Source organism: Plecotus auritus, assembly GCF_963455305.1.
Source record: "Plecotus auritus genome assembly, chromosome: 14".
Lineage (NCBI taxonomy): Eukaryota > Metazoa > Chordata > Mammalia > Chiroptera > Vespertilionidae > Plecotus > Plecotus auritus.
Window position 1 is genome coordinate 10,045,909 of NC_137780.1, and position 23,762 is coordinate 10,069,670.

At 46.8% G+C, this 23,762-nt stretch overlaps 1 protein-coding gene across 2 annotated transcripts in view; it reads left to right on the forward strand.

The window, feature by feature from the left end:
* The first annotated feature begins 13,792 nt into the window (after positions 1 to 13,792).
* The window catches only part of ESRRG (estrogen related receptor gamma), a 458,151-nt gene continuing 448,181 nt past the window's right edge, over positions 13,793 to 23,762 (forward strand). Inside the window, exon 1 of one of the 2 annotated variants that reach the window (XM_080650913.1) lies at positions 13,793 to 13,967. Coding sequence is in view for 1 of the 2 variants with exons in the window: in XM_080650910.1 (XP_080507036.1) it covers positions 13,966 to 13,967 (2 nt within the window). In the remaining variant the exon portion in view is untranslated. The remainder of the gene's footprint in view (positions 13,968 to 23,762) is intronic. The other variant, XM_080650910.1, reaches the window with a different exon arrangement.

Sequence of the window (23,762 nt, forward strand, 5' to 3'; positions counted from 1 at the left end):
GAAGCCACTTAGTCCTAAAATGTTTACTCTGCTCAATCCATAGAGCTAGTTCCATTAGTCTACATACTTAAAATGAATACGGCTTATTTCAGATAATAAACAGCTCTCATTTACATACCAATTTTGAAATAAGAAGGAAATGACTCCTTTGCACAATCACGTGGGAAAAACGTGGAGATGCCTGAAACTTGCACTCATGTTTCTCTCACTCAAAATCAGTGTGCCCAGCCGGCTTGACTCAGTGGTTGAGCATAGACCTATGAACCAGGAGGTCACGGTTGGATTCCCAGTCAGGGCTCAGACCCAGGTTGCAAGCTCCATCCCAGGAGGAGGGGGTATGCAGGAGATAAATAATTCTCTCTCATCATTGATGTTTCCATCTCTCTCTCTTCCTCTCTGAAATCAATAAAAATATATTTAAAAATAAAATAAAAATATTTGTAAAAGATCTATGAGAGTTATAGCCTTTCCATCCCTCCTCTCCTCACAGCAGAGGTCACTTCCCCAGCCTATCACTGAGTCCTGCTTCACTATTTGAGGGTCAAACTTGACTTTAAACAAGAGCTTCGCCCAACATCTTGGAATTCAGTATTGCCACTGCGGGTGCTCCCATTCCAAAGGCTGATGTCACCACATAGCCCTCTGTCGCAGTAACCACTTTACCTCAGTTTTAAGGAATGGGTGCTTTGGCTTTCTCACAGGTTGGAGGCGATGCCGATCTCTGAAGTCTGTCCTAGGTACCTAACTATTGGAGGGGTGTGTGGACTTTCTCTCTCCTTCCCAACACCTGCCACTGTGGGGCTCTCACCATCTCCTGGATTTTCCCCGCACTCCCCTTGGCTTGCAAGGTGATTGAGTCAGTTTAAGCATTCCAGCCGTAGTCTGTGACAGCAGGTGTCTCATCTGTAACAAAGTGGATACTCTAGGAATATAGAGTGAACCAGAAAGAGCACCTGACTAGGAAGTGGAAAATATGGGTTCCAGTCTTAGCGTCTCCTAAGAAAGTACACTCACTTCCCTAATCTGCAGTCATATCTCAATGGGAATAGTAATCTCTGCTTTGCTTTTGTCATGGAATTTCTGTGAATATCAAAGAGATAATGAATGTGAATTTTGACAAGTATAAGTCACTATATACACAAGGCATTATTATCATATTCAAACGACATAAATGAAGAACTGCAAAGGAATATTACTGCTATTTGAATACATTTCACTGCGAAAAGACAGGACATTATTGTACAAGAACATTGAAGATATTTGTGCTTTTGATGCTCTCCTTCCTGTGTAGGCCCCAAGCAATCATTTTCTTATTTGGTTTCTTTCTCCTCCTGTCCCCAAATACCCTTCCAAAGTGGTTAAAGCTCCCAAATAAAAGATAACTTCTGTAATAAAGAAGATGATCTCTCTCCTCAACACCCCTCCCCACCAAAAATGTAATTGTGAGTTGCAGAATTATGTCTAGAGAGTGCAGAAATATTTATATTAACTTGTAAATATAAGATAATATTTCAGCTTGATTATTTAAAGTCTGATAAAAAATATAGATAGATGATAGATAGATAGATAGATAGATAGAGCCAAAAGAAGTTGCAGAACATTACAGAGAGGTCTCACCTACCCATCCTCTAGATTCCCACCAGGGTGACACCTTATATAACAGCCTATGATGAAAACTAAAGAAATTTATATGGGAACAGTTAACCAGACTCCAGAAGGAAAACTAAAGACCCACGTATGAGGGAGTAATGAGGAATTAAAGGGAACTTTTAGAAAGAAAGATAAAAACCAAGAGTCAGTGATCTTCCCAGAGCCCCGATTGAGGGGAAGGCGTAGGCATCTGTTGGAAGAGAGAAGACAGTTCACAGGCCCAATGTGGAACGAAGGTATTCAAGGGTGGGCCCAGAAAGACGTTTCTTCAGTTTCTCGGGGACCTAAAAGGATGTAAGAGCCGTCGTTAGGTTTACACGGGAGGTACTGAAAAGAGAAGGAGGAATGGTTCCAATGTGTGCTCCATCAAATTGAGTGGACTCTCACTCAGATTTTCTACTCGTTACTTGTCTGTTTCGTGTGGTGCTGCTCCCGGTGGTGTCTGGCCATCTATGTGAGGTGTGTGGGCCACCTGCCCCAGGGCTAAACACCCTGGGTGGAGACAGTGGTGCTGCACAGTAGGGAAGTATGGGGAGAGGAAAAGGTGGAAACAATGTGAAGAGCTCAGCCCCGAGAGGAGGAAATCCTAATCCTTTTGGCAGGCGGTGAAGCAAAATCCATTTTCCCAGACGGAACATGTTCTGTGTGCCAACAGCCAGCGGCCATCCTTCCTTCTAACCTCAATGAGGGTTCTTAAGGCAGCCCAGGTCGAATGTTACTGCAGCCAACCAGTCACAACCAACTTGTACGAAAAGCAAAAACGCACTCAGCATTCCAGGATGACAAAAGAACCTGAACTTTGTCTTCACTTCTATCCCTTTCTTTAGACGGAACCATCGATTCAATTGATAAATGATTTCCAAGTTCCTCCATTCTCCTTAGAATCATTCTCTGCAGGAGCCCCACAAAGAGCTGGAGAAAAGTGGCATTTTTGGCTTTGATGTGCTTTAGGCGATTTTTGCATGCTGACCTTGTTTATATATTTTCAGACGCCATGTGCAGAATTGTGGACTCAGTCAATAATATAATCCAATCATCAATAAGACACAAGCTTCTTGTTTATTAATACATGATTAAAAATGTATATGATAAAGATATCGACTGGAACCAAGCGTGTGGGTGACAAGAACAATTATGTGCACCCAGCAAAAGTCAATAGTCTGTTTAAAAGTCACAATACAGCCTTTTCTTTTTCAATTTAAAGTCCACCAGTGGGGCTGGTTATCTTTTATTTTATATCAGAGCTTACTTTTATAACTGTAATTCATTGAAGAAACATTGGTTATAAGCTCCCTGGATCTGTACCCATAGTAGGCTCTTACCCAGAAAAATCCTTGCCCATCAGGGGTTACACTTACTGGTGAATATGGAAATCTGCAAACTGAAATACAATGTAGAAAACCAAATATGTTTTACCTTTCTCATTTGAAGATAGGTAGTCAATAAGAATGAGCCCTGAGTTGTTCCAGCAAAGGTCTTGGTAGCTTGTATTCTACACATTTGTGTCCCTGGCCTGTGTCCCCAAATGAACCTCAGTTTTCCCCCTTAGGTGGCAAAGGATGGCTAGAAGGGGCTGGAGTTGGATATTTCTCCAGGTTGGTTAGACTCTGACAAACCCCAATAGTTAGGCCCTGGCAAACTAGCTTCTCCTGCCTGAGCAGACCTTGTTAAGAAAAATAATGCTATGGCCCTACCCGGTTTGGCTCAGTGGATAGAGCATTGGCCACAGACTGAAGAGACCCCGGTTTGATTCCGGTCAAGGGCATGTACCTTGGTTGCAGGCTCTATCCCTGGCCCTGGTCAGGGCGCCTGCAAGAGGCAACCAATTGATGTGTCTCTCCCCTCTCCTCTCCTTTCCACTCTCTCTCAAAATCAATGGAAAAATATCCTTGGGTGAGGATTAACAAAAAAGAAAAGAAAAAGAAAAACAACGCTATGGCATATTTCAAAAGGGTTCCTTTCCTCTCAGCCTGAGAAAGTCTGAGAGGCTTCTCTGGGATTCAGTGTGAAGACCTGGGAGAGCTCCTGGGCGTGAAATGCACAAAGCCTGGGGCCAGGCTCTGATTGGCTCCCCCTGGAGTTTTGCACCCTCAGATCTGTCTACATAGAGTTTCCAGCAAGTTCAGGTTTTCCTGCCCCAGTACTGGTTCCTAAGGTTTTAGCCTTTTGGTTTCTGTTCCTGTAAATTGTAATTATCTGTATTTAATTGTCTGTTTTGCTAATTGGGGAGAGAGCAGCAGCTTGTCCTGTGACCCTGCTTCTCCGACAGATCCAACAAGAGTTGATGGTTCAGTTTTTCCAGCTTTTTACTCATTGGTCAGACCCAGTGCTGATTACTGAGCTTCTTACATTCTGGACCATTCATATAAACTAGCTCATGCTTCTCAGAAATGAGTATAAATACATGTCCACAGAATTAAGTACTGACTTAACAAAACTTCTGCCGGCTTTTTTACAGGGAATCTGCTGAATCAAGGGTGACCCATGGTAATAGTCGGTTTTATCTTTGTTGGCCTTTATATTTTATATTTCAATGATATTATGACCTGTAACAAAGAAGAGGTCTTTGAGAAAAAAAAAACACACCTAGAATTATTCTGTAAACATAATCAAGAGATGAGCAAATAAAGAATTCCCTCAGATCCACCCCCCCCCCCTGATACACACACATATCCTGAAGTCTACTGACACCATTAATACATCTGGAGATGTTCAGTATCAAAAGCCAATCTGGGGTGGTGGGCAAATGGTGGGCACACGGATCTTGTAATACAGAAACCGACACCTGAAACCTATATGTTCATGTTGACCAATGTCACCTCAATCAATTTAATAAATATATATGTTTAAAGTCCAATCTGAAGGCAAGTTAACAAACAAATTCTTTTTTTATCTTAAAGATAAAGTAGCCCATAGTAAGCAGTGGCTTCTGATTTGTAAAATGTTAAAAGATATACCAATATCCAGGCAGGTGCAGTAGTTTTCTCCATCTTTTCTAAGCTCTGCTAAAGCCTCCACGAGTTATTTTTGCTTCCTATTCCTGCTCTCTAATACATCTTGCCAGAGAGAATTCATTTGGATTGCAGACCTATAAGCCATCTCTTCTGCACCTACATAATGCTGCAAGTAAGACGTGCACTTTTTAAAAAATATATTTTTATTGATTTCAGATAGGGAAAGAGAGGGAGAGAGAGACAGAAACATCAATGATGAGAGACAATCATTGATTGGCTGCCTCCTGCACGCCCCCTACTGGGGATCGAGCTCTCAACCCAGACATGTGCCAGGACCAGGAATGAAACCTTGACCTCCTAATGCATATTGGACACTCAACCACTGAGCCATGCCAGCCAGGCAAGATATGCACTTTTAAAAATAATTTTTTTTCTTTGGTTTGCACAAATTCATCACCATTCTTGTTTGTTCCTCTTGTCTGGCATGTAGTTGTCCAGGGCTGGGCAGGGGTGGGGGATGTCCTTTGTAACCCTTGAGCATGAGCACAATGAACCACAAGATCAATTCTGCACATTGTCTTACACTAAACAACTAAACCAGCCTTAACAATTGGCTGTTCTAATTACCCCTGAAATAATTAATTGAGTGAAATAATGCAGATGATTAATTTTTTCCATCATATCATACAAAGCAAGTGTTTTTACTTCTCTCCCCATTGTACTGAATTACTGTTTTAAACCTGAAGTGTTTAAAAAACAATACAACTCTGGGGCAGTGGAGGGCAGGGGGAGTTTGTTCTGTGATATCTAAATCATCTAGGATTCTACTGGATGGCAGAGTGAAACTTTGGTGAGGTTAGACCAGCGCACTGGTGGTATTTGCAAACATCTGGAAAGAAGACATAAAAATAGATTATTATTTAGGCTCATGCATATTTATGTGTCATTGTGCATGCACATTTGTACAACACTGCATATTAGTTTCTGGTATTTTAGAAAAAAATAGATGGCCCTAATTATTGTCACTTCATTTTTTCCTCTGAATACCTTCTCTGGTCATTAAAAAATAACTACCAGCCGAAACCGGTTTGGCTCAGTGGATAGAGCGTCGGCCTGTGGACTGAAGGGTCCCGGGTTCGATTCCGGTCAGGGGCATGTATCTTGGTTGCGGGCACATCCCCAGTGGGGGGTGTGCAGGAGGCAGCTGATCGATGTTTCTCTCTCATCGATGTTTCTAGCTCTCTATCCCTCTCACTTCCTCTCTGTAAAATATCAATAAAATATATATATATATAAAAAAATAACTACCAAAAATTGCAAAAAACAACAATCCATAATATCTCTAGTAAGATGTCTTTTTTGGTTATCATGATTTCTGATAAGAATTATTCTCTTTTTCTTTGTGTGTGTGTGTGTAAGATTTTTATTTCAGTTTGTAATACGCCTGTAACATACCTGCACTTTGAAAATCTGAGCCTAATTATTCTCAAATAATTCCACAAAAAAGCTGAGTGTGAGCAGAAATAAGCGGTGATGTTTTAAAATGTGCTGGTGGGCCCTGGCTAGGGTGGCTCAGTTGGTAGGAGAGTCATCCCATATACCAAAAGGTTGTGGATTCAATACCTGGCCAGGACACAAATCTAGGTTTCAGTTCGATCCCTGTTTGGGGCACATGTGGGAGGCAACCATTCAATGTTTTTCTCTCTCTCCCCTCCCTTTACCTTCTCTCTAAAAATCAATGAAAATGTCCTCGGGTGAGGATATATATGCTGATGATAAGTCTCTTGGTTTCTAAAGACTTACGCTTCCTAGTCACCCTGATTTGATGACCACAATTTAAATGTAGTTTTCTTAAAAAAAAAAAAAAAAAAAAAAAAAAAAGCCAGCCCGGCCAGCATGGCTCCGTAGTTGAGCATCAACCTATGAGCCAGGAGGTCACGGTTAGATTCCTGATCAGGGCACATGCCAGGGTTGTGGGCTCAATCCCCAGTAGGGGGCATGCAGGAGGCAGTTGATCAATAATTCTCTCTCATTGATGTTTCTCTCTCTCCTCTCCCTTCCTCTCTAAAACCAATAAACATATATATTAGAAAATAGCCTGGGTGACTGATCGGAACCAAACCAAATGAGAACCCAGTTTCTTTTTTATTTCAATTTGACATTGTGGTTCCCGCAGTTTATAGACCATTGGAATTCCGGGAGAATCAGACACATGAAATGGAAGTTAGAGAGGACTGGTGGCACAGAATCACTTCCGATATTAGTCAGTGGCCTCTGCGCAGCTCATACAGTGGTGTCTGGAGAAGCAAACATCTTCTAGAAATTCTCCTGAAATCTCTGACACCCAGTACATGCAGGGTGGCCATGTCTTAGCTCTCTGATTTCAAAAATACTCTATCTGTCAAATATCAAGAAGTGAAGCCTGAAGACATAAAGAAGAATTTATCTAATAAAAACGTTTATCTGTTAAGTCGCTAAACAAATTAACAAAACATTGATGACAACACCTCTTCCCAAAATATAGAGTTGAATTGCCAAGGCTCCTTTCTCAGAATAATTCTTTTATTATATTTTATACGCTGTTAATCTGTTCTTATAATTAAAAAGAGAAGATGTAACCAGGGAGGCTGGCTACTTCAAACATTCCAAAATCCTCAAGAGAAACAGGTGGCTACAGGCCAATTAGGTGCTGAGGGCCTGAAGGACACAGGAAGATTCATGTATCTTTAAAGTCTATATGGTCCTCCTATAAGCCACTTACCTCTCTCCTTTAAGACAGAAGGGGAAGCAAAGAGGAATGCTCACAGGAACTGATGATATAACACAGTGCAGCTGCTAATGCATATGCATGTGTCATGCAAATGTCCCCAGCAGAAGCACTTTCTTCAGGGTAAACCTGCAACCAGATTCAGCCACAAAAGAGTTTCCAAATCAAACTGCTGACTCCTTTCTTTCCCCTTTCTTATCAAAACACCACAACATACGTCTTACCAGGCAAAGTAAATCAAAAGAGCCACCTGGAGTTCCCCACGTCTTGCTTCTCCCTGGATATCAGGTGTGGCTTGCAATTTTGCAGATCAGTTTGTGAGCTGGAGTAAGTGGCTGTCATCCACTAAAATTCAAATAAGGACACATGGACGGAGACGTGACTTGGGGAGGTGCACACACAATCCAGTGTACAGGTGATGTGTTGGGGAATTGTAAGCCTGAAACCTGAATAATTTTGTTAACCAGTGTCACCCCAATAAAAAGGGGGGAATAATACGTTTTGGCAATGCTTGTGCTAACTTTCCAAAGTCCTTATCTTTGTAAAAGAGATATTGTATATTACCAAATGATTGTGTGTGGTGGTTTTTATTTTTTTTCTGACTAAAGATGTATGTTGATTATACCTTTATCAGACTATAAAAATGAGCTGGGAGAAGTCTCAGAGGAATGGTGAGCAATAGAACATTGTTCTCTTAATCTTTTCTATTCTTATAGTTTTAAACGTGGCAGATTCCACAATAAGTTAATAGGAAAAGTAGATTGAAGTGAAGGACAAAAAGAGAGAGATTAAGAATCAGAAAAAAAAAAGTGGAAGGAATTTGGGGAGCAATCTTGTCACATTAAATTTCCCACAGCATCGGCAGAGTTAGAGCATGTAGCTGTGAATTTACTGCGACACAGGCTTCTCCTCGCACGGGTGCTGCATACTTACTGAAAAGTTCTGTATGCAGGAATGAAAAATGTCAAACAAGAAACTTCCCCTGTTACCTGGAGGGGATGTTAACCGGTAACTTGGGAGTGATTCGCTCCAACTTTTTTATGGCTGGGGGAAGGAGCACCACTCTGACATTTTTTTATAGGGAGGGCTGCTGAAGCTAAGCACCTGGGAGAGCCAGGCGGTTGAGATTAGATGCGGAAAGAGAAATGAGTGCGTATCTGGGGGATTCACCCGCCTGTGTGCTCTACGGGGAGGAGAAGCAAACTAGGCACTCTCTTTAGAAGGCGCCACTCCAGCGAAGCGCCATCCATTCTGAATGCAATTACTTAGGCTGAAATAGCACGCGTCTGCAGGTGCCGCCCCTCTCCATGCTGGGCTCCGAATATCTTCCTCCCTGCAGCCAGGACTTGCCTGGCCGCCCTGGGAGATTGCTCCTGAGTAGCCCAGACTCCTGTGCAGCTGCCTAGCGAGCTAAAGAGTCCCCAGTTTCCCTCACCCAACAGCTGTGTGCTCCAAGCAGGAGGTGCCTTCTCCCAGACCTGGGGCGCTGGGGTGTGTGGCTGACTGAGCCTTGGAGAGCCCCAAGGAGGAAGGCCAAACCCAGACAAGGCAGCCGGTGGCTCCTTCGCTCTTTCCGCTGGGATTCTTGGCCACAGCTTCTGTTCATTCCCAGAGAAGGCGGTCCATTCAAAGAGCCCGGACTGCAGACTTCAGCTCAGGCCCAAGTCCCTCTGGCTAGAAGGGGCTTTGGATGTCTCCCCTCCCATTCCGCCACCTCCCCCGCCCAGGGTCAAGCCACATGAAAAACTGTAAGGAGCCTGCTCCGTACAGGAGCTGCTCGCTGACTCTTTTCCTTTGTTGTTTTCCTGCAAGTGAGGCGAGAAAACCTGTCCACAGAAAGAGCGCATGGTGGCCCCGGCACCCCCTGGCGCCCCAGGACACAGGCAATTCCTCACGCGCATCTGGCGGCTGCTCGGCAGCTTCGCGGCTCATATACATATTTCGAGGGGGAGGCCTGGCGGCTGCTTCTTCACCAGGTCAATGTGTTAATTAAAAGTTGGTCGAGTTGGTCAGCACGCATTCCCAGATGTGCCGAACAGCATGCAATTAACACATAAGGCACATCTTTTTGAAGAGACTAGAATGGAAACCACCCACCCCCCCAAAGAAACTCCACCCCGCCCCCGCCCTTAGCATGAAATAGTCACTGCAGAGAAGGGAAAAGTCATTAAGAGACATAATTAAATGTGGGCCGCCGATCTGGAAGGGAGTCGGGCTGGTAAAAAAAAAAAAATCCCCGAAATCTATGGATTTAAAAAATAAATAGCAAATTGATTTTTTAGGAGGAAGTGCAGGCACAAGATCCGTGTCCCTGCGTTCCCACCCCATGTATATTAAATAGCCGGTGAGCAGCTCACCACAAGCGCGGTTGGGTGACCAGGAGCGCCTGGAGTCCCCGCTGCCTGCAATGGCTGAGAGCAGGAGGGGGGTGGGGGGTGGGGGCTCTGGCAGCCAGATTGGATTTGCATCCAGGGATAATTACGGGCCTGGTGTCCTGTGTATTTTTAGAAGAGCAGGGGAAGAGTGTGTGTGTGGTGACAGCGCCAGTCTAGGTAAAATAGGCTCATATGAAGAGTAAAAGCAGTGTCTTCATTGCCAGCGGAGGAGCTGGTCCGATTCCACTTGCCCGCAGTTTCTACCCGAGTCAGCCCCTTGCACTAGGTCCTCCAGCCTCCCCGAGTCAGTTTCTAATTGTACTGGTATTTTAATGTGGGTTGATTCATTTAATTGGCCACTTCTCAGAGCCAAACAAAGACCCCCCATCTATTAATGCCTGCATTGTGTTCTCCTCTTTACACACACACACACACACACACACACACACACACACACTCCACTCTGCAACTTCCTCACTTCCCAGGGCTTGCAGAAGCCAGACAGGACTTGGTGCCCAGTTGGGGACTTTGACACGAACAGGGGGCCACAGAATCAACTTTTGGGTGATCATCCTAGACTTGTGTCTTTGGATGGTTTAGTTTCAGGGATGACAGGTGATTCCATCCCCAACACCACCTTTCTAACCAACTAGTTGAACGTGTCCTATGGAAAGGGCGTGCCTTATTGATGACACCCAATGAAGCAAATAATGGATTGGCAGTATCTTGGCTATTCATCTGCTCCTTCTGGAATCCTGCATGAGGGAGCAGTGGATAGTGATGGATGGGGAGAAAAACAGAGAGAGAGAAAGAGAGGCGGCGGGGGCGGGGGTAGGTAGAGAAGGAGTAGGCTGCATATCCTTAGAAACGCATCAGATTTGTTGAGCGTCAGCTTGAAGATAGCGGTCTGAGCCGTGATTTAAATGCGGGCAGCGTCATTGTTAACTAGTGTCCACCGACTCCCCCCACCCCCTCTGCCTTCCTGCTGTTCCCTTCTTTTCTCCCTTTGTAGGATACAGAAGGTGAATAATGAAACCATTCTGCTAATAGTTTATGAGCCATGAGATTGGAAACGTACATGGATAGGACAGAGCACCAGACTAAAATCATTGGAAAGAAGCGCGAGGCTTGGCGGAGAAAGCCGCCTTGTCCTCTCTCCCCAGCCCGGAGCGGAATGGGATGGATGAGATCGCCTGGTGCCTCTCCGCTGTGTCCCAGGGCAGCAGGTGGCCCCTTCTCCCCCCAGCCCCTCACCCAGCTCCAGGGGCTGGAGCACGAGGGAGATGAATTGGGGCAATGGGGAGATAGCGTGCTCTGGAGATAATCTTTATCACCAGGATTTTTCTCCCAGTGATTGGGATCTAAAAAGATCTATCACACTGGGCCTCTCTCCCCCAGGCAGCAAACAATAGACTTGAACTTCGCTCTGAAAACAGCCAAGGGGATGCTGTGTTTTGTCATTTTTGTCCCCATAGGGCCTGCTCCCCCAGTACAAACACCCAGGACCTTTGAGAAACGCTGCAAGCACCGATTTGACCCTCACACTCGGCCCGCATTTAAATGCAGGTTCACACCCTCTTTCTTTTGGGGGTGACTATAATTGCAAAGCCTGAGCTCCGGGGTGGGAAGAGGGACACCTGAGAGATGGGGGAGAGGTGCAGGTGGGGTGAAAGTTGAGGGGCTGTCCTGGACCCACTCTTCCAGCCCACAAAGGGGCCGGGAAGCCAGGGTAAATCCTCAGAGCCAGTTGAAACAGTGGCCCCAAGCCAATGGCCTGGGAGAGACCGCCCCACAGCTGGCCCAGCGTCAGGGAGAGAGGGCGGGGGGCGGGCTGGGCTGGAGGCATCGGCTCAGGGCTCTCAGCAGGGACAGCAGCGAAGAGGGGACACTAGACAGGTATGTAGCAAGGGGAGTGCCAGCCAGGAGGAGAGCCTCTGATGCCCAGGCCCCTTCCCACTCCACCTGGGAGCGCCCTGGAGCTGCTCTGGGCCGGTGTAGGGGGCACCCCGCAGGGTGTAGGCCCCTGGGAAGCCAGGGAAGCCCCGCTGTTTGCCAGCCCGAGTGCTGGGGGTATGGGGGCTGCCAAGGAAGCACGCCTGCCAGCTGGAGCCGGTGGCACCCGGGGCGGTGGGCGCAGCCCACAGGGAGTCCTCGCCGCTGCTGTCACCCCTGCCCCGCCAGCACCTCCGCCTTTTTCTCTCCTTCCAAACTTGGCTGGATTCTGGGGACAACAAATAACTTTTCCATGTCCGGGGGTAACTGATAGGAAGTAGTGTTAGAGGAAGCACCTGTGCAGAGTAACGCCCGGCACCCCAACTTCACAGGGGAGTCTCTTTGATTTTCTCTGGGTGTGGGGGAGGCGAGATATTGGTATTTCCGTTTATGGAGGGGCCGGTGGTGGTGGGCCAGGGTAAGCAGTGGTTCTCGGGCTCCCCCTTCCTCCTCAACTAGGGCTGCCTTTAGGGCCCTTGAGCCCCCCTCCCAGGCCTGGCGTGGAGGATGGAGCCTTTCAGGAGAGCAGTGCAGCCCCTCACCTGCTGACCCTCGCCTGCAGCCCCTCACCTGCTGACCCTCACCCGCAGCCCCTCACCAGCAGCCCCTCACCTGCAGCCCCTCACCCACAGCCCCTCACCTGCTCACCCTCACCCACAGCCCCTCACCCGCAGCCCCTCACCTGCTGACCCTCACCTGCTGCCCCTCACCTGCTGACCCTCACCTGCTGACCCTCACCTGCTGACCCTCACCTGCTGACCCTCACCTTCTGCCCCTCACCCGCTGACCCTCACCCGCAGCCCCTCACCCGCTGACCCTCACCTGCTGACCCTCACCTGCTGACCCTCACCCACAGCCCCTCACCTGCTGACCCTCACCTGCTGACCCTCACCCGGTGACCCTCACCCACAGCCTCCTCCCACCTGCAGCCCCTTACCTGCCCAGCCCTAAATCTCTCCAACCCGCCCCCCCTGCACCCACCCGACTGTTAATTCTGTTGCCCTTGGTTCCAGTGAGGCAGCAGGATCAATCCAGGGAAGCAAATTCCAAAGGTGGGGAGCTGGGAGTGGGCAGCAGTGTCTATGTGGTGGGGGTGGGGGTAGTTTTGAGAAAGCGCCTAGAATGGACATGAAAGCAGAGCTAACCCAGTTCTCACCCTGGCCCTGGTTCAAGGCAAGAGGGAGGGTGAACAGTGAGTGGTGTTCAGGACTCCGGGTCAAATAGACCCTACCTGGAGGTCAGCAGGTGTGTGTGTGGCGGGGGGGGGGGGGGGGGGGGGGCGCTGGCCCTGGGAGGCTGGTGAGGAGGACCCGGGGCGCCATCTGGCAGGATACGCTCCCGGGCAGAGGGAGAGCTGGCAGCCCCTTGGCTAGCGGGGACAACCTTGGTGTGCGCCCTCGCTCTCCAGGCCAGGTTAGAGCCCAAAGTCCAAGTCCAGTTGCTGAGAGGGGCATTTGCTGACCCTGGAGGGTTGCTGTTGCCCCTGGGAAAGGACCCCCCCACACACACTCAGGAACTCCCTCGAGCCACTGTCCTCCCCTTTAACTCAGGGCTACCTCGATTCCCGTTCTGGATGTTGAAGAAAACCCCAAATCCTGGCAGTTTCCCACTTCCCCTTGGTTGCTCGCTCCCGGAATCACAGGGGAAAGCTGGCTGCGTGTGCCCCCCTCCGCCTCCTCGCGCCTGCAGCCCAGCCTAGGAGCCCGCAGCTCTCCTGGGCCGTCGCCCCTGCTGCCTGCCGCTGGCAGTGCCCACATGGGGGTGGCAGTGGGGTGGAGAGGAGCCCAAGGTGGGTGATGGGGAGGGTCCAGGTGCAGAGTGCCACCCCCTGCAAAACATAACTAAACTACTGTAAACCCTAATACAATTACATCCCACCCCTCTCCCGGTTGGTCCCTTCTTAAATCCTGCTGGGAGAGCTGCAGGAAGAGTGGTGGTAGGGTGGACCAGAAAAGGGGGATCCAGCGCAAATGCACGCCCTCTCCTCTCATTTGTTAGTTGATTCCGTCTAAAAGTTGGCTATTTATAGGCTATACGCAGCCGCCAGAGTCCGCGAGGCCGCCGGAGTCTCACGCCCGCTTCAGAGTGAGAAGTGAGAGGTTCCCGCGGGCCCCTCAGTGCGTCTGGACCGTGTCCTACGATTTATTTGGTTTTGTTTCTGCCCCCACACGGCGGGCAGCCTGGGAGAAGATCGCGGGGAGCCCCGAAAGGACCCACCAGTCCGACCATGTGAGTGCGCACTTCACCCCTCTCCCCTCCGCTCCGCCCATGCGGACCGGTGGACTCTGAGGAGGCGCAGCCAGCCCACGGCTGTCCACGCCCCCGAGGCTGGCCTCAACCTCGCCCTCTGCCCCTCTAACCCACTGACCTCCAGCTCCTTTCTTTTCCCTCCCTCTTTGATCTCTCCCCTCGCTTTCTCCCATTTCCCTGCGCCTGAACCTCTCCTGCTCTCAACTTCCAGTGGAGTTTGCATCTGGTCACAGAAGGAGACTAAAGCCTTTAAGTAGGAGGCGGGGTGGGCTGGGCTTGTGTATTTCAGAAAGAAAACTGTGGGGGGCTGGGGACAGGGGTGGAGGGGGCCTGGATCCTGGCCCTGAGCTGGGGGAGGGGGCGGGCGCATTTGAACAGAGATCTTTCCTGCCGCCCTGGCACCATCTACGGGTTGGGAAGGCAAGGCTCGAAGCCTCACCATCTGGGGCCAGCCCTCTGCGGCGCAGGGGCAGATGTCTTCATCAGAAGCTCAGCTCCGCCCTGGGTGGAGAGGAGAGGAAGACGCAGGCGTGGGCTGAAGCTGGCCGGGAAAGAGGGTCAGGTTCCTAAATTCCAGGTAGAACTGGGCGCTGCGGCGCCTTTTTCTGGAGCGGCTTCGGGCAGGACGCGCTTGCAGAGATGGCAAAGGCGTGAGCGAATCGCAGCGTCCGTGGGCCTTGACCTTGGCCTCCTTTTCTAAGTGGCAGAGCCTTAGATGACACTGCTGTGTTTTGGCACTGAGACCTCAAGGCGGCGGGCAGCAGGGCAGGCTATAGCCAGGTTCCGGAACCAGGCGAGGGGTGCGCTTTGGTGCGCGCGCGTCTATGGAGTGCATGCTGAAGGGCTGTGCGCGCCCTTCTGCGGGCGGCCAGGCAAGCTTTCCCCCGGGGCCTGAGAGGCGCGCAAGGTGGTTCAATCCACCCTTTCCCCCCAGAGCCCAGGCAGGACATTTGGGAAGGGATTAGAGAAGATTGCAATTAACCCGGAACTTGGAAGCGTTTTGGCAGATCAGAGCCCCAAGGTGGAGGTAGAGAACTGCGACCTCTGGCGCGGGCGAGGGGCCCTGTACCATCCCCAGATTAACTTCTTACCCGCCACCAGTGTCTCTCCTCATAGTGGATGTCGCAGTTGGAATCCCCCTATGATCCCATTCCCCAAGCGCTCAGTCTGCCGCTGTGGGTAGACTGGTGGGGAGGGAAGACCCAGCACTGGTCTCAGTGCCCCAGAGAGGGGGGCCTTCCTTTTCCGGGTGTGAGCACCTCATTCCTGGTCACTGCATCCGGGGTGGGGTCTGCTTCACTCCTGAGCTCACACTACTGGGAGAGTCTGGTTCTGACGGGATGGGGCCGCTCCTACCTGGCCCAGAGCTGTCCAGATTCTCGTCCCCATGGCCCCAAAGGGCTTTCAAACATTCAGCTGCCAAGTTCAAAGCAGAAGCAAGTTTCTGCTCCCATCCCTGGGCTGCATGCGGGGTTATGAGCAGATGTTGGTCTTAGTACAACTTTATAGCTTCAAACAGGAGGCAGGGATCCAGGAATGTCAGAACTCCATCCCCCACCCCTGTTCCCTGACAGTAAATGCCACTCAGCTCTCTTGTCACATGTTAGTCTGAGCATGTAGTCTTTTAGTAAAGCCCAAGGGGAAGAAAAGGAAGGAAGGAGAGAAGGAGTAAAAAAGATGTAAGTTAAGAGGAAATGAGAGAAAAGATGTGCTAAAAAGAAAGGTTGGTAAAAAAAAAAAAAAAGGAATGACCTCTAGCTAACTGTTTTTCCTCCTTGTCCCCCTTGAGAAGAAAATGGTGTTTTCTGAGCCATGGAGTTCGCCCAAGAACAAAGCCTTCCCCAGGTTCTCTGGCCATGGCGGGTAGTGGATGCCTGTCCGGGATACATGAACTAACTTGCTTCTCAGATCCCCAGTTCCAGACCCCCAGCCACATGCAAATACCTGTCCCCAGGTTCTACCCCAGGCTTCACTCAGGAGCTGGTCAAAGCCCCAGAAGGCCCAGGGCCCCCTCTGCAACCCCTGAAAGAGATTCTGTTCAGCACAGAATCTGGGGCTGGGAGGTGGGCGCAGTGAGCCAGGCTTGGCACTTGGTGCTCCCTTAGGTCATTCTGCTTTTAGGAATCTGCTAGTCTCTGGTGGGATCTTAGAACTTGGGAGCTTCCTGGGCTCAGTGAAGGAAAATGCACTTGCCTTAAGCTCTGGGTAGCTCTCCATACCTCTGCTGCTCTCCATCCTGCTGTGCCTCACCCCCACCCTCTCAGTCCTCCCTCCTGCCAACAAGTTCTTTTCTGTTCTGTCCTTAGTGCCCTACTGCATGGCCTCCAGGCGCTCTGGGGCTTTACCTGAAGGTGGGACTCTAGGTGGGAGGACCTTACAGTCCCTTCCTCAGTGTGAGTAAAGATAACATCCCACCATCTAGACAAAACGAGGGAATTCACTTGTGTGTATGGAAGGAGATGAGGGTAGAGAAAGGGGGCCTCTTTGATTTCAAATGAACTAGTGCAGGGAAGAGAAGCTCCTCACTCCCCAAAATAGCTTCTGTTTTCAAGGAACTCTGCAAGTGTCAAGACAAGGGACGGTCCTTTTACAAATTCTTCATGCCTGTGACTATCTGTAAGCCCTGAGAAGAGGGGATGAGAGGTAAACCGTGCAGGAGGGTTGGGCAGAAGCGGCCACCTGTGAGCGGGCCCTGCTCTTCTTTGATGCTGTAAACTTAATGAGGTTATGGCTGTAAACAGGGGTCACCGTTTTAGGAATCATCAGAGCATAAACACCTGACCATCCCTAAGTTGTGCTTTTCGTTTTGAGCCGGTGTGTCACCAGGGGTGGGGTGATCAGCTTGAACCATCCCAGACCAAGAGAGGTGCATGAGCAAGTCCCTGTCTTCTCCAGCCTCACCTCCACCCCCTTGGCCTCCATGCTGTCCTCTCTGCAGTGTGGCTGGGCCATCGGGGGACTAAGATGGCATGAGAAGCAACTCCGACACCCCTAGCCCTTTCCCCAGCTGGAACTCTGGCTTGGAAAAGAATTGCTCTGCTGGGTGTGTGTGGAGGGAGAAGGCAATGGCCACTTTTCTGAAAGCTGGAGCAATTGCCTTCCATACCCCCTCCCCTATCTTCCAGCGGGGGGTGATTCCTAAGCTACGTGTCCTTATTGAGACTTCCCTTCCTGAGAAGTGAGAGCTTAGAGGAGCTGAGTCCAGTCTCCTTCCAGGATTTCATTTGATGATAAGTTTACAGCATAGCTGGGCAAAGAGCTGAGGCCTGAAAGGGAGGGAATGAGGGAGAACCCAGAAAAGAACAGTGACTCTTAGACAAGGAATGGCCACGGTCTCCTTATATGTCTCACCGATGAAACTCCATTTTCCCCTAAAGACTATGACTATTTTCACGCATGTTCAGATGTATGCACTGGGCCGAGCATCTTTTGAACCTGGTCATTGAATACATGTGCTACCTGCTAAGTCCTGTGCATGCTTCTACCTGACTTGACTGACATGAAACACTGCACACGCATTTATTTTCATCAAGTTCTTGTTCACCTTCAACAGGTTGGTTTCAGTATTTCTCAAGTTTCCTTACAATAACAGGGCACGAACCAGATAGGTGCAGCCTCATGGGACAGGATTATTTGCACTGCAATTCTCCAGGTAGTTCTAGCTAAAACCACCCCTGCTTTCGCCTAAACGAGACACACACTTGAGATGAAAGTGAGTGTCCTTTTTTAAAACCGGAATTATTGAAATATTTGATTTTTTTTTTTTTCTTTCTGCCTGTTTGGGATAAACTTAGTCACATGAACATTTAAATAGACACATCATAAAAAATGTGACTTTTTATATAGAAATTGTCTTTGAGATTTAAGAAAAGAGCTCAGGTATGTAATATAATTTCAGGACATTGTATCTTTGAAATTCATCGTCAACTAGATTTATGATCAGAACTTTCCATTACCTTTGGCATGCTTGTTTACAATTAGGTCTCTCTGATGTAACCAGATCTGCCATCAACCGCTTAACAAGTACATGCTCAAATGAAATGTTTTCCAAATGTAAACTTTTTTCAACATTTGCCTTTGTATAACCTGGTTGGCAGGCAATTTTGCAGCCCAGAAAAACTAACTCTGAAGCATAGAGTATATTCTACGGACCCATTTATATAACCTCTGTTTTATTGTTAACATTTTAGTAGTGACCCATGTATATATAACTTCCGTTAAGATTATTGTAATTAAAAAGACATTTGTTTTCAGGAGAAAATGTGTCTTTGTTTGGGGGGGGGGTAAGCTTACTGAATAATTAGTTTTCCTCCAGTGTTCTTTTTCTTTTTTTTTAAAATTGAATTTATTGGAGTGATATTGGTTCACAAAACCATATAGGTTTCAAGTGTACAACTCAATAAAACACCATCTGCCCTCTACATCCTGTGCCCATGGCCCCAAGCAAAGCCTCATTCAGTCCCCATCTCCCCTTCTTTACCTACCTTCACCCAGCCCCAACCCCCTTTTCCTCTGGCCATCATCACACCGTAGTCTGTGTCTATGTGTTACGTATATGTTTTTTGGCTAATCTCTTTGCCTTTTTTCATCCATCCATTCCCCTCCCCTCTGGCAGCTGTTAGTCTGTTCCATGTCTCCATGCCTCTGTTTCATTTTTGTTCATCAGTTTATTTTATTCATCAGATTCCACATGTAAGTGAGATCACATGGTACTTTTCTTCCTTTGACTGGCTTATTCTATCAGATATATCATAGTTTCCTATTTACTTATGTAAATGAAGGGAAGATTCAAATGACTGATTTATGACAAATCCTATCCTTCCTCACACAGAGTTATCAATAATCTATTATTTTAAAATAACATGTAATATCCTTTGGAAGGGAGAAGGTTCTCAAGATAGTCATTCAACAGTGATGGTCAAATTGGCTAGATTATTGACAAGAAATGTTTGGAAGTGGAGAGGAGATGTAACGTCGGAAAAGTTGAACTTTTGACTGGCAATGTGACAAGCTGAAAATGCATTGAAGAGCAAAGGCCTAATGATAAATGACCCCGTGAAATAAAGGGAATAGGGACAACTTGTCAGCCAGCCATGCACCTCCTGAAGGCAGCATTTCACAGCTTGCGATCAGCTGGGAGATATACTGTGTGATGTTACTGAGCATGGGAAGGAGAAGCTTCTTGCTTTTCCGACTTGGGGTTCAAGCCCATAATTTTTTTTAAGTGAGGTATAATTTCAGATACCACAAAATTTGGCGTTTAAACCATTTGAAGGCCTACGGTGTGAATGGCTTTTTACTACATTCACAATGATGTGTAACCATCACCACCACTTAAATCCATAATTTTGTCGTCATCCCCAAAGGAAACCCTGTATCATTCCCCATGGGTTTGCCTGTTCTGCACACTTGATAACTTAAATAATTTAACATTTGACCTTTTGTGTGTAGTGTCTTTCACTCAGCATAACATTATCAAGGGTCATTCCTGTTGTAACATATGCCATGACTTCATTTCTCATATTTATGGCTGAGTAAAAAGCAATTTTATGGATGTATCAAATTTTGTTTATATAATCCTCAGTTGATAGACATTTGTTTTTTTTGTTTTTTCTTTTTCTACTTTTTGGGCTATTACGAATAAGGCTTCTAGGAACATCCATGTATAGGTCTTGTTTGAGCATACATTTTCAGATCTATTGGTTATCTTCCTAGGAGTGGAATTGCTGGGTAAAATCATAACTCTACGCTTACCTTTTTGAGGAATTACCATACTGCTTTCCACAGTGGCTGTACAATTTTACAGCCCTGCCATCTGTGTGAGGGTTTTGATTTCTCCACATCTTTGCCAGCATTTATTTTATTTTCTATTAAAAAATTATAGCCATACTAGTGGATGTAAGAGGTACTGCACTGTGGTCTTATTTGTATATTCTGATTGACTAATCAGTCTGGTGATCTGTTCCACAGAACATCTGGCGATGCATCTTTTTGTGTGCTTATTGGGCATTTGAATTTCTCCTTTGGAGAAATGTCCATTCATGGCCTTTGCCCATTGTTAAATTGCGTTGTTTATCTTTTCATTGTTGAATTGAAGATTAGACCCTTATAATATATGTGATTGCAAATATTTATATTTTCTTTCAGTCTCCAGGTTTTTCACTGATTTTTTAAAAAAATATTTTATTGAGTCTTTGAGAGGAAGGGAGAGGGATAGACAGCTAGAAACATCGATGAGAGAGAAACATTGATCAGCTGCCTCCTGCACACTCCCCACTGGGTATGTGCCCACAACCAAGGTACATGCCCTTGACCGGAATCGAACCTGGGACCCTTGAGTCCGCAGGCCGACACTCTATCCACTGAGTCAAACCGGTTAGGGCTCACTGTCTTGATAATGCCCTGCAATTCATAAAAATTTTTGTTTGTGATAAAGTCCAGTTTAACAGTAGTTGTTTTAATCATTCCTCAGATTAAACACAAAACAAAACATTAAAGTGCCAAACTTTAAAAAAGGGAAAAGACTCTTTCGTAATGTCCAAATGACAACTTTATCAAATGCAGATTATCACGGACTACCTCAGGGTTCTGCTGTTGTTCAAGAAAAGGAAACAGTTAATGCTACGTTAACCTTGATCTCCAAGAAGTCCTGGGTTATTCAGATAAGTTGTCAACCCAGGTGAATGAGATCTTTTATCTTGAGATGACAATAGTTGAGTGTGTGTTTTTAAATTATCACTATCAAATTCATCTACCAAGAAATTTCAAATAGCATCCCATGTTTAAATAACATTAAGGATCTGCTTTAAACCAACAACAATCAGGAAGATGGAAAGGTTAACAGGGTGTCCCTCACTTAGCCATGTCTAACCCAGCCACACACAGGCCTGTGTATCAGGTGATATACTTGTAAGGTTCCTGGGAGAAAGATCTTGGAGTCAGACACAAGAGAAACGAAATCATTGCAAAATATGTTACAAAACAAAAATTAGGAAAACAGTAAGACTATAAATGGATAGTATTGGAGGTAAAGGCTTTGCCTGTTCTCTCAAATTGGCTGTTTTGGGGCAACTGATTTATGAATTAAAAAATAAACCGTGGTTGCCGAAACCGGTTTGGCTCAGTGGATAGAGCGTTGGCCTGCAGACTGAAGGGTCCCGGGTTCGATTCCGGTCAAGGGCATGTACCTTGGTTGCGGGCACATCCCCAGTGGGGGGTGTGCAGGAGGCAGCTGATCGATGTTTCTCTCTCATCGATGTTTCTAGCTCTCTATCCCTCTCCCTTCCTCTCTGTAAAATATCAATAAAATATATTTAAAAAAAAAATAAACCGTGGTTGAATCTGGTCTTCACCTTATTTAATTATTTAGCTATTGAGTAAGAAGGCTTATGGTGAACACTGGTTTAGACATCTCTCATTCCGTCCATCAGAAGTCTTGGGCAGATTCTGCATCTGTCATTTGATGGGGTATACTATTGGACAACCCCCTTCGACACGTTCTAAGTGTCCATGTGCAGACCTCCTGCACAAGCCACATGCACAGCTGTCATCCCAATTTTTGAACAAAGGTTAATTATTATTAACGAGGATGCTTGATACACAAGAACCTTACTTTTGTAAAGATATGGACGGCAACGAAAGCATTTACTCCAGAGATCTGCCCACTCCAGAGGGAAGAGTCCATTTTTTGAAGGCCTGGTACCGAGCAGAGGAAATACTGTAACACTCGATGTGTCGCGGCCAGTGTCACATAGCGTGGCCCTCTCTTTGATTTGGCCAATACTGTGTCATTCGTTTGAGCCAGACGTTCTGTGGAACAGATCACCAGACTGATTGGCATGGATGAGCACAGCACAATGGGCCCATCCCTGGTTTCTCTGTTTTTAAATAATCAGCAGAAACCCTTTCTGTGTTGAACACGTGCTGGGGTATAGTTCAGTAGTAGAGAATGTTAAAACGGCTGTGAGTTTAATGATTCATTGCACTGTGTATCGAGTACCTGCTAGGGTTTGGGGCAGTGTTTTACAAATGCTTTCTCATTATACAAACCTATGATGGGGATAGATAAGTAGCTAGGCAGTGGGTAGGTTAAGAGACCGTTTATGAACCCCACAGGGATGGAAAGCGAGGTTTAGAGATTACTGCCCTTGACCTCACAAGTAGTGAGGGTGCAGATCCCAGCCTTGAGCCCAAGCTTCTGACATCACGTCGAGGGCTCCTCTTCTACGACATCTCTTGATCAGCATTTCAGAGAGTGGGTTCCACCTGAACACCTACATCAGAATGACCTGTGATGTTTGTGTAAAATGCAGAGTCCTTGGCCCTGCTCTAGAAATACTGAATTCCTAGGACTCATCATGTTAATAGTTTTCTTTAAAAGCATTTTATACGCACTACATTTTAAGCATAGTTGGTCTCAATACTAAAAAAAAATCTGAAAATATTTGGTTAGGTTAATTTGACATGAAGAAAAGATAGTTCGAGAAGCATAGAGAAAACAATAAATGCCAGTGCATTCTTAATAGTTCTCTTACAAATTGGGGTTTCAGTAAGAGATTCGTAGGGGTCGTCATATTTGGGGAAGTTATCTTATTTGAAGTATTCTGTAGAAGTAAGATGTTTTTATCACATAGCTTTGTTAATCGTATTCTGTGGGGCCCTACGTCCATGGATAGCCCACATCTGCAGCCCTGGTATACATATGGGGTGTATTATAAAAACAGACTCCCACTGCATCCCTATGCCCAGGGTGGGTTTGCTCTGACATAATGGCACCGAGATATGCAGTGGGCAGACTTTAGTTAAATAATTAGTGTCTGGCTGTCTTCAGAGGTTGGACAGGGTGTGAACTTGAACATGGAGGGGATCCTGGGTGTGTCTCCGGTCTCTCAGCTGGGGAGTTGTTAAGGTGGAATAATTGTTTCAGGATCCTCCAGGCATATGAGGCCATCGGGGCTCATTTGGTGTGGGATGAACGCATTAGTGGGGGTCCCATGTCAGCCCCCCCACACAATAGGCTATGTATTATCTGAGGGACACCAGCCTTTGGCTAGGTGTTTGTAATATGATTATTTGCTGAAATGTACTTCCTGTCTATGTATTGCCTACTTTTATGAAGAAGGTTGTGGGGAAAAGGAAAATAATAGGCATTTTCAGTGGTCTGGCTAAGTCCAACTGCTCCTAGGTTCTTCCTTTGTTCTTCGCCTTTTCTTCAGTGGCTTTCTCTAACCAGAACAAAGTGACTTGGCAACCACACAGATAACCCAGAAGAGTGTGTTTCCCTGATGAATGGATTTAAATAGTTGGGTTGTTGACAGTTATCAAATTACCCAGAGAGCAGCCACATCACCACCTCGATTCCTGCCCTGCGAGTTCTTGAAGAAGCCTCTTCAGAGCTGTTTGTTTTTCTTGGTTATCATAATGTTTAAAGATACTTTATTGTTTGTTAAGTACATGCTTTATTCATAAGCAGGTCTTACCACCCATGCTTGCTCAGGGATATACAAGGTGAAGTAAAGAAATGTCATAGTATCCTCACACTTCAGGTAGCCACCACCTGAGCACAGAAATACTTGAGTCAAACTGACTATTCTGCCTTTGGCCAGAGTTGCCCACAAGAGTCTTCTCCTTTTCATTCTTTGTTAGGAGGTGTTGGTCTCTTCCATTCAAAGTCAAAATTCAGCTACTTCTGTTCATCTCTTTGGACAATAGGAGTTAAATGCAGTTACTGTCTTCAGGGAGCTTACAACTTAGGCTCAAAAATAGTCAGGAAGG